The sequence below is a fragment of the Mustela erminea genome, chromosome 6 (assembly GCF_009829155.1).
Source record: "Mustela erminea isolate mMusErm1 chromosome 6, mMusErm1.Pri, whole genome shotgun sequence".
Classification (NCBI taxonomy): Eukaryota; Metazoa; Chordata; class Mammalia; order Carnivora; family Mustelidae; genus Mustela; species Mustela erminea.
The window spans coordinates 55126116-55137420 of record NC_045619.1 but is presented as its reverse complement, the minus strand read 5'-3'; the positions used below and the strand labels follow the sequence as shown (position 1 = coordinate 55137420).

Sequence of the window (11305 nt, the reverse complement as noted above, 5' to 3'; positions counted from 1 at the left end):
GAACAGAATAAAACAGGAACAGCAGAAACTTTTCAGAAGGTAGCTTTTTGGAGAATTATGATGTGTGGAACTGATAGAGAGCTGTTCTGGGTGAAGCAGTGGTTGGTGGCTCAGTGGTTCCTGAGTAAAGTATAAAATTAATAGCAGGTAACTTTGTGCCAGGCATGTTTCTAAGCCCTTTCTCTGTAATCTGTCATCTACTTCTCACCACCACCCTTTTGAGGTAGGGACTATTATCAGCCTGATCCCAGTGCTACACCTGAGGAAACGAAGACACAGAGAGGGTAAGTAAGTTGCCTGTGGTCACACAGCTAGTGAGAGGAAGTGGGGTGGGACCAGGCATCCTGACTCGGCCTTTGCTTAACCACTCTGCTCTGTTGCTCTCATACCAGGTGGGTTGGGCACTGGTCTGCCAGAGACCTAACATCAGAATGGAATAAACCAGGAGCTTGGCACCAGCGAACTCAGGTCTCTCTGTCTTAGACTCCTAAGGAGACTGGCAAAACAAGCTAGACCCTGAAGCAGACAGATTCCTCGGGTGGACAAAACCACCGTCCTTGCCAGTGCTGCCCCATGTTTGGGACCAGTTTTGCTCCTCACTCAGCCGGTCGCACCTTGCTCCCATAGGTTGCTCTCCCAGGCCTAAGGCCCCTGCCTGAAAAGTTTGCTTTGCCTGTAGCTGCAATTGGCTGGAGTTCTGAGACCAGAGGATCCAGTGTGTAAGGTTGTTCACTAGGAATGAGTGATTTATTTTAAATCGGTTAAGCGGCTGCCTTCAGCTCAGGTCATGATCCCAGGGTCCTGGGATCAAGTCCCACATGGGGCTCCCTGCTCAGCGGGGAGCCTGCTTCTCGCTCTCCCTCTGGCTGCTGTTCTGCCTACTTGTGCTATCTCTCTGTCAAATAAATAAATAAAATCTTAAAAATAAATAAATAAAATAAAAACCCTCTAATATGTCTCCCAAAAGGATGCCTGCTCCACAAATTTGAAAAAGGAAAGGGAAGCGGGATTAGGAAGTGCCAAACGGCGAGAAGTGTTTTGCCAGCACAACACACAGAAGAAATCATTTTAAAACACACTCTGAAGGTGGTTTCATGACAGCAGACAGGTACCACCTCTCTATCTTTTATGTGTGAGTGACGGACCCTGCCCGCTAATGAATGACCATCTTCCAAGACAGTCGTGGGTCAAGTACAGACAGGAGACGATGTTCAGTGCCTGTGATGTCTGATTTTGTACATAAAAGAGTTGCCTTTTCTCCCGGTCTGCAGCTTGTCTTTTCATTTTCTTAACGGTATCTTTTGAAGAGCGAGTTTTAATTTTGATGAAGTTCACTTTGTCCAGAACATCTTTTTTTTTTTTTTTCTATTATGGGTTGTGTTTTGGGGGGGATCATATTTTTTTTCAAGTATAGATTTTTTAAAAAAAGATTTTATTTATTTATTTGTCAGAGAGAGAGAGAGGGAGAAAGAGAGAGAGAGAGCACAAGCAGAGGGAGCAGCAGGCAGAAGGAGAAGCGGGCTCCCTGCGGGACTCCATTCTCGGACCCTGGGATCATGACCTGAGCGGAAGGCAGATGCTTAATGACTGAGCCACCCAGGCGCCCCATGAAAAGGTTTTTGATCATGGTGTTCACTCTTGTTGCTGCCCCAGAGAACAAGCAAACTTCCTGCAGAGCAGATTGGCCCCAGGGACCAATTTTCTAGGGAGGACTTCGCAAAGGAATACACACCAAAGAGAGAGGCTACTTCAATTTTACATTAGGGTCAGAATCTCAGGGCTTGATGGGCGAGAACGGATGTCTTGCTACTCAAAGTGTGGTCTGACGACTAGCAGGTGTCAGGGTCACTGGTAGGATTAGGCAGGGCTTGTTAGAAATGACAAATTTCAAGCTTCACTCTGAGAGTAGAGTAGAAGAGAGGAGATTTTTTGCCCATAATTCCCAAGATGTAGATATTACGGGCAGAATCCGCTTTTTCCCAAGATCCTGGTGACTCACAAGCACTTCTCAGGTTGGAGAAGGTCAAGTCCAGTGGTTCTGGACTCCCTCACCAATGCTCTAGCTAAGTGGTCATCGGAGCTCTGCTTAATAACTCCAGGGACAGATTGTCACAGTGAGTACATGACAATGGCCCTTTTATTTTCCTTTTTAGGTTAGGTTAGTTAGGCAGAGAAATGGACACAAGTGAATAAGGAGTTGTGCTATAATTTGCAAAGACCAGGTCAGCCCCTAGAGCTACTCTTTAAAACAGCTCATCTTAAAAGCACCACCACCACCCAGCTCATCTTTACAGCAAATAGACTGCTGACTTCCTTCCTTTGGAGGAAGCAAGAAGACGACTCTAATGTGTGCTTCTTCATCCACTCATTCCACGGTATATTCAGTCTTAGGAAAAGCACAGCATTGCCGTGTGTGATGGCACACGGCATCACACGGCATCACACGGCTTTCAAACGTCTACTTCCCAAACTTACATCTGAGTTGCTAACCAGCAATTTCATTTGCTTCATTTTCCATTCTTTTCGTTTCTACCCACCTCTGAGGACAGATAGTTCTGGATGATCGTAGGATGTTTGATACTGAAATCATAAGTGCCTACTGGTTGGCAGGGGGCCCCACTGGCCAGTGTCACGGAGACATTCGGAGCATGGGGGTGGGCTCTGAGCTGGATGATGACCCTGCAGGTCACTGTGCTCCTTAGCGGAGTCCTGGGCCCTACCTCACCTGCAGACTCACATCCATGATTTAGGTAGGATTAAGGAAAGCGTTCGATTGTGGGAGGACCTTGGAATCACCACCGTCCTCAGTGAGCTGATAAATCTTTGGCCCAGCACAGGACCCAGGCATCTCTGGTCGGGGTTCCTTCCGGCATATCTCCCCACCTGGGGCAGATGCTCAGACTTGAACTTTCTGACCCTTCTGGTGCCGTTTGTCTCAAGACTGCCTTGCAGACAGCTCTATGACAGAGGCTGCCTGCCAATGAAAACCAGGACTGTACTTTATACCGTAATTGAGTGGAGACAGGATTTACCTCATTGGCATACCTTCCCTGTATGACTCCATTTCACATTATTAAAAACAGAGACTTGGTCCTTTTTTTTTTATAAAAAATTTATTGAGATGATGCAATTATAGGCTTTTCTTTAAAAATTATTTGCAACTCACTGGCCCTGAGAAAAGGCATTTGTTTTTTGTTTTTGTTTTTTTTTCTTTTTTATTACATTCATTTGATTCAGTCCCTTATAAACCCCACACCTCATAAACAACAAGAGATTAGAAATTAAACAAAAAGAAAAAAAAGAAGAAATTCTAGATTCGTTCTGGTTTGCAGGTGGTTGCAGTCACAAAGAGAAATCGTCGAGAATGTTCACTTGGCGTGTGTGAAAGATTCGGGGAGTTTGTAGTTGTTTAGTGTTGATGCAGATGGGGCCAAAAGAGTATCAGGTTAGTCTTCTGTGGTTTTTAGACAGGCAGGGATTATTGTCACCCTCCTCCCCTACCATGGCTTCCTTAGATCGCTGCCTTCCTTCCAGACTTCTGCAGAGAAGAGGAGCAGGCTGAGGGGATGAAAACTTACTAGCACCGAACGTCAGGGCAAAAAAACCTGCCCTTTGTTCTTTGGGGATTTCCCCAAATCTTTTATCTTCAACTTCTTGGGTGGGAATGGGTCCATTGGGGGTCTGGCCAGGCTGGATTCCACTCCTCATTCTGTCCCTGGCATGCTGTCTGCTCCCAGGGCACCATCCTACCTCCTGGACACTCAAGTCTCCCTTCTGGAGAAGGGAGTGAAATGTTTCAAAAATGTACTGACTTGGAGCATAGACAGTGAAAGGTGGAAACAGTAGTTACTTAGTCATTTAGGTGGATCCTGTCATAGCCATTGAAGTTTTAGCTAAAGCTACATTCTTATTTGGGCAAGACACCAGTGTAAAAAGACCCTGGGTAAGAGGGTTCCAAACACACTGTTGAGAGGAGAAAATCCATCAGTCTGTTATCTCCTTTTTCTGTGGGGATGTCCCCCTGAAAGAAAGAAAGAAAGAAAGAAAGAAAGAAAGAAAGAAGGAGGAAGGAAAAAAGAAAGGACTCAGGACATTGGTGACCCTGCGTCAGGCAAGAGACCAAGTTGCCTTGGGACAGAAAGAGAGACTGTTCTGCCACATGGCCAGTCCAGCCAATAGCCACTGACCTCCTTTGATGGAGAAGAGGCAACGTGGTGAACCCAAGATGCAGGCAAGAGAAGGTGCTAGAGAATTTCTAGCTGGAGATACAAGTGAGAGTGACCCCTCCAGATACAGATGAAGCAAGCTCTCCCTGCTCTGCGGTGCTCTTCTGCAGAGCCCTTTCTCGATTTCTGATCTAAGCCAAGCAGTCCCGGGACAGCAGCAGGGAAAGGCCAACTATTCAAGTCACAGACATACTTTTCACGTGGTCCCAGGTGAACGTGCCATCAGCCCCAGCACTTGGTGTTGAAGTAAGGAATTTCAGCTTGGATAGAGTCTACAGGTTGAGTGGACGCTCTCGGTGGGCCGGGACTGTGCCCGATTCCTCTGAATCCCTTCCAGGGTCTATCAGGTGCTTCGCCACATCCGAAGCAGGGTCAGCATGTCCTAAGGCATCCCTGGGGTCAGCAGCGTGGAAGCACCGTGTCTCTGGTGTCAGCACTGCCCACTTGTTAGCTCAAAGCAATGAGAAGGACATTTGCCTAATTTAAGGGAGTCAACAGAAAACTCTTATTGGGAATGTATCTGGGTGGGAAATGAAGATCATATTGGAATTAGCACCTTCTATTCTTCAAGCGACTGAAGGTGTCAACCTGTCCTACGTATTCTTACAGGGTACTGCTTTAAATACAGAAATCCTCGGGGCCAATGGGAATTTCCCTCCCTAATTCAACTGTAATATTCTTCAAACAGTGGAAGCCTGGGTCCTTCTAGCAGAATGAGATGTTCTAACCTTAGGGAAGAGCACCACCATGTCCTGTCTCTGGTTACATCGTCATATAAAGGGCCTCAGTCAAAATGCACCCTCTCTCTCCAGCGCTTACACTCAACAGCCTTCACAACACACCAGGTACTTGGCTTAAGATCTCCAGGTGTGAGCCAACACCGGTCATCGTAGAGACTGGAGTGACCGCTCGTGAAAGGTATCTGTAGCATGCTGGGGCCAGCTGAATCTCATCACCGTTCAAGCAGATGAGACCAAACCCTTCCTTCATCAGTGGACCCTCCAGCCTCACACAGCAGGTCCTTGACTTGACCACAAGCCCAGCCTTCTGGAAGGTAGAGTTGGGGGGAGTGTGTGACAGCAGAGGAGGCTGGCTACAGCCACGTTTCTATCTGCGGTTCGGTAAGAGGCAGGAACAGAGCACAGATGAAAAGCTTTGAAGGGCTCCCTGATTCCGGTGCCTCCGACCCACAGTCAGTCTGTCCTTCCTTCTCCCCAGGCTGGGGTTCTTGTCAGTACGGGTGGGGTTGAATTCCTCCTGCCTGTGTTCTTCCAACCCCCACCTGCCTGACGTAGTCAGAAGTGGCTTGAGGAGACACCCAGGGCTCTGGCAGCCTCCCCCTAGTGCTGCCAGTGGTGATGCTGGGAGTGTGAGGTGCTCACCCGAGTGAGTAGAGGAAACAGAGGAACAGGGCAGGGAGGGGGGTGCTTTGTAAGGCGGGTCTAATCTTTAGGATTAAAAAAGACTGTCATCCTAATATTGGATTCTGAACCTGGAAATTGGAGAGTCAATCCAGGTGGCAAGACAAGGAAAAAAAAAACACCCTAAAACAGCTTTCTAAATATATCTGATATCATCAAAAGTACTATGGGGTGGCACTTCCCTCATTTTACAAGATACTGTGGACCTGATTTAGGGTGAAAAAGAGCCACAAATGGGTCCATTCTGAAACACAGCTATGAAAGAAGAAGAAACTAAATAGGTAATGAGTCTGAGGAGTTTCTTGTCTGCCCTGGCCTGGCAAACACCGGGAGCAAGTGGCTGTGTACATCAGGGCCCTCCCCTCTCAAATGCCCTGGATCTTGTGGGGACCAGGAAAAGTTAAAAAAAAAAAAAAAAAAAGGCTAGGAATTGGGGAAAAAAGACAAAACAAAGCAGGCGAGGGCATAAAACTGACTACAAATGGCCTCCGGATGGAACAGAGAAGACCTTCTCTCTCGCTAGCCTCAGTCACCTGCCCTGGAAGCACAGATCCCCCCTGCAGCACAATTTCCACCTAGTGTCTGACCATCAGGCCCTGTGGGGTCTTTTTGTATTTTCTGCCTTGCAGAACTTGCAAGCTAATCCCATGATGCTGGGGCCTTCTGAATGACGCAGCCGCCTTCTGTCCTGAATCTTCCGTCCCCGAGGAGCCACCAAATCCTGGGGTTCTTGCAGCCATGTCGGGGTGGGAGTAGGGGTTGGGGGTACGGGCAGCCCGCTGGGCTGGCATGTCTCTTCCTGGAGGACCGCAGCACCTGCGAGGTCTGGGGCCTCCTCCAGTAGGTAGCCAGATGCCGGGATGTGGGTTTGATTTGGCAGCGCCGGCTGCAAAGGACCCAGGCCACAGATGGCCTTTGGGCGTCCGTAATGCTCAGGACTCCAGGAGAGGCACAATTCTGCTAAAAGGCATCTGAACCTCAACAGGAGGCGGGGAGGGAGGCCAGACGGGAGGCCGGGAAGGAAAGAGCGAGAGGGAGAAAAAGCTCTCCTTTTCACTTTATCTTTTTTAAAAGCCTCTTTTTTTTTCTTTCTTTCTCTCTTTTTTTTTTTTTTCCAGCCAAGACCCAATATTAACAGGCACAAATCTGATCTACGTGGCAGGCTGAAGAGGAACCTGAAACCCTTTGCAAGTGTTCTCTTTCCTGACCAGCTGGGCTTGCCGCTCTTTGTGAGATTTGCAAAAAATAGATATATATAATAGATATATATTTCCATAGGAAAACAACCTCGGATGTCTTCCCCTGTATGAATGATGAAAAGTCAAACTGCATGGTCTTTAAAAAAAAAAAAAAAAAACCACAACAAAACAAAACAAAAAAAACGGAACACCATGAAATTAACAATAGGTGGACGGGTGAGGGTGAGGAATTACAGATGGAGAGGTTCCACATGAGGAGAAAACAGAACCAGGAGTCCCAGGCTCGTGCCCTCGGCCAGAATGCCAGCCCTGCCTTCGCTGGGTGGTTTGTCTAAGGTGCTCTGGGGACCCTCCCGCTATGCGAGACAAGTGTCACTCCCACTCCCGGGTCTCTTCCGGTTCAGCTCTCAGCCCGCCTGCTTGCCACGCCTCCAGGGCCCTCGTGGGCAGGGGACCCCCGGCTGCCGGCCCCCCGCTGAGGCCGTGGCTTGGTTCCCTCAGCACTCATCTTCTTGGTATATTTGTTCATCCAGCTCCTGGGACTCAAGGTGCTCCAGACGGTCCGTTCGGCCACTCATGATTTCATCAGGGGTTTTCATAAACCTTTGGAAGAGGAAATGGAGGGGTCCAGAGATTATACTGTCCTCACGTTGGTCCTCCCCTTGAACTCTCAACTAAAAGCAAAGGCCCCATCACCTCAAACAGCAGGAGAGCTACTGAACCCCACCAGTAACGCTAACTTACTGGGAAGAGGTGCCCCTTTCTCTGACAGCCTGAAAATGGCCAAAGAACTATAAAACAAGTCTAGCAGACAGCACCCATGGAGGTTGTGTAGTGCCCTGTGCATGGCCATGCGAGGGAACCCTGGCACAGCCCACTGCTTCTTATTTTTAGAGAGTTAGATTTTCCAGTGACCTCTGAGAGCTGTAGATCCATTTCCACCCCAGACTGTGAGCCTGGGGAATGGTATGCAAAACCTGCATTTAACTCAAAGGATACAATTAAATGTCGAATGGAAAATTTTCATAAGAAGACAAGTTAGTGGTGCTCTTGGAAATTAGAAAGTCAAAAAGAAAGAATCCTTTTCAGTGTTATCACTGATCCACCCAACACGCTAGCAAAGAATCCCCATTAGTCTATCTTCCTCTGTAGCCGGGTGCCAATGGCAAGCTTTATCTTCTTGCTGGAGATAACATCAGCAACTCGTTTGACCATGATTTTCCCTGGTTCAGGAAGGCAGCCTGGGTGTAGACTGTGTAGCCTCACGAATGGGAGCACCCCTTCCACAGCTCCACTCGGGGCCTGCACACTTTCCCTCTCCAGACACTCCGCTCTGCACCAGACAAACTGCCTGAAAATATACTTTTCCTCTTGTCACTCCATGTTCGAAAGCCTATGATGAGCACTTCTCAGATAAAGCCAAGGACACACTCTTTAGCCTGCCCACCTGGGCTCTCTGTCATCTCTACCCAGGAAACTCTGGGATCCCACTTCTTTATGACCAGGAACCCTTTACTCTAACCTGGCCACAAATCATGGCTCATGCCTTCCTCCAAACCTTATCTGGCCTTCCCTCTTGGCTCCTTTCTCTGAGCCCTGCCTCCTCATCAAAGAGCCATGTAATGGCTCCGGTCCCTACTGAAATTTTCCTTCTCAAAATGCCTACACATCCTGTGAAGAGCACCAACAACTGAACACTTGACTACACACTGGGTTTCATACCAAGAGGCCTTGATTCTGTGGCAAGTCTGGCTTCCAACACTCATTTCTTCAAAAATGACCAACTCTTCTCACTAATAGCACTATTCTGTCCTTTTCTAATTGTCAAAAATCACTCTTGGAAGCCTATGAACTTTCCCACTACCACTTCTCTTTTTCTGCCCTTTATTGCTGAACTTCTCAAGCAGTAGGATCTGTCAAGTCTGCAGTCCATCTTATGCTTTCATGTCCTCATGAAAACTTCTCCCCACCATCTGAAGTCACTAACAAGCTCCTGAGGCCAAATCCACACATGGGCTATCTTTGGCCTTGCAAACTACCCCTTTCTTCTCTTGACTACTTTTCCATAATAAGCTTCTGATAAACCATATTGGGCTTGTCAAGATACATCTACTGAAAACCCCCATAAGGTATAAAACACAATTATATCGAATGCAATCCTCTCCTCTCTAGAATCTTATGACGTAGTTGTGGGAAGAAGAACTTCACATGTACAATTATTGCAAATGCAGTGTGGTTTAGGGCCAAGGGAATCCAAGAAATGATGGAAGAAGATATCTCTGTGTGTTTTGAATAGCTGAAGAAGGCCTCATGAAGGGCAGGACACTTGAGATGGACCTAGAGGGGACACATATTTTTAAAAAAGCAAAAGTGAAAGGGATATAAGTCTCTGACAGAGGGAATCATACTAGTGTTGTAGGGCAGCTGGTAGGGTGTGTGATGAATTTGGAAGGCAGGAGAGTGGACCAGAGGTAGAAAGGATTATGAATGAATCTAGGCGTAAAACATAAAAGTCTAGATAGGGAAGCAATAATAATGCGTTTGCTGTTCTTATACCTCCCAAATTCTCACGCAAGTGCTTGTCATTGGTAGACTCCGACCTGGAACCTGCTGGTAAAAAATCTTGGGAAATGTGGTTTCTAGTCCCGACTAAATAGAATGCAGTGGCAATGGAATGGAAGAGCCAAGGACAATTCAGCGCAATGACTAACCTGGATATGGGAAGAGTCACTGATAACTCTAATGTCAAGGCTGGTCACTTAGAATAATGGTGACGCCACTGATGAGTAAGGAGAATTCTGGATGCGGGGAGTGGGGGTTTCTAGTAGGTGAAGAATGTCTGTCTGGACTATTTCGTGTTGTGGTATTTTGTGCACATGTACTATGAGAAGTTCTTGGAAATTGAGATCTGGAATTTCACGAGGATTTTAGAGCTGAATACAGAGTCTAACTATTAAGGGATAAGTGAAGCTGTGTAATGGGATCATTTCATCCAGGAAGAATAGGAGCCGAGGCCCAAGTTTAGGGTGAAGGATGACAGGAAAGCATCAGGAGAGCCAGAGAAAGGAGGGTTCTTTTTTCCTTCATTCCATTCTGTTCCCAACTCTTGAATAGCCTCTTCTGTTGTTTTTCAAGGTCTCAACTGCTTTCCCTCTTCCTAAGTTACCATAGCTCCCACTGCTAAAGTCTAAATTTTTTGCTCTTTCCAATCTATCCCAGCAGGCTCGTCTACTCATACCGAGTGCCACTTTCTACCTGTGCGTAGAGAATTCCAAATCCATCTCTCTAGCCCCATCTGAAACTCTTTTTTGTCCCACCTGCTAAACCCATAACCTAACATCATGAGTGTTGATTCCACCTTCTCCCAGCCTTTCCTGGGTCTCCCCATGGCCATTACCACCAGTGTCAATTACCACCACTTCTACCTCTCCTGACTGCTCCTTTAGATCCCTTCTTCTTCCTCTTCTAATTCTTTCTCCTCTCTTACATAGAACTTGGAATTACAGTCTATGTGGTAGGTTCAATGGTTGGAACTCATTAGCTGTGAGGAAGTCTGGAAAGAGGAATGTCTAGTGCAGCAGCTCTCAGACTTTTCTGATTATAATGCATCGTTAAAAAAAAACATTTTATATCATGACTCAGCACGTATACACATATACACACATACCCCCCAAATTTTCATGAATTATTAGTCACTCTTATTTCATGTGATACCATCTGATATTTTCAACTCTATTCTACCCAATTTGGTTCTATTTCATTAAAAAAAAAAAAACAGTTGTGACTGACTCATTAAATCTATTTCTTGATTCATGAATGGGTCACGACCTGCTCTTTGACAAACACTGGTTCAGAACCCAGCTTATGGGGCTGGGAACCTGGAAGCCTAGATTTAATACCTCAACAATGTTACTTTGTTTGTTCCTTTTAACTTAGCTGGATGTTAATGCCAGATGATACTATTTGATCACTGCATTATTTTAAAGGTGAGTCAGATTGTGTTTACTTCATTTTGGCTTTACTCTAATATACAGACATAAGTTAAAAAATAAATTCCCCCTAAAATTCTAACAACCCAGCATATGGTATCCAGTTTGTAGCACGGAGGGCTTTGAGTGTTACATAGGCAGGTAGAGATCTTAACAGTCTCCCTCCTCCCTCTTATTTAAAGAAAACAGTATCCTCCCAAAAGAAGGAAAGGAGAAAAAGGAAGTTCTACCTGAACAAAAGCCTTTGTCCTGGCTCCTTCCTGATAATGTTTAGTTTGTAGTAGTGGCGCAGGGCTCGGGACATTTTCTCATAGGTCATGTTTGTTCTGTTCTGTTTGTTCAAAGGAGGAAGAGAGAAAAAAAGCACAAAGACACAGTGAAATCAACCTCAGAGAAGACGCTGGGGAGCTATTAAAATAAAAGCTCTTCAGCTGCTGCTGTGGCCCTGCCGGTTGGGGAAAGCTCCCTCT

General features: G+C 46.5%; 1 protein-coding gene across 4 annotated transcripts in view; it reads right to left on the bottom strand.

Annotated features, from left to right (window-relative positions):
- Positions 1-6710: 6710 nt before the first annotated feature.
- The window catches only part of ETV6 (ETS variant transcription factor 6), a 231700-nt gene continuing 227105 nt past the window's right edge, over positions 6711-11305 (bottom strand). For all 4 annotated transcript variants that reach the window (XM_032347324.1, XM_032347322.1, XM_032347321.1 and 1 more), the window contains 2 exons: positions 11066-11166; positions 6711-7449 (listed from right to left, as the gene is read on the bottom strand). In XM_032347324.1, the coding sequence (XP_032203215.1) occupies positions 7344-7449; positions 11066-11166 (207 nt within the window). In that variant the 3' untranslated portion in view covers positions 6711-7343. The remainder of the gene's footprint in view (positions 7450-11065; positions 11167-11305) is intronic.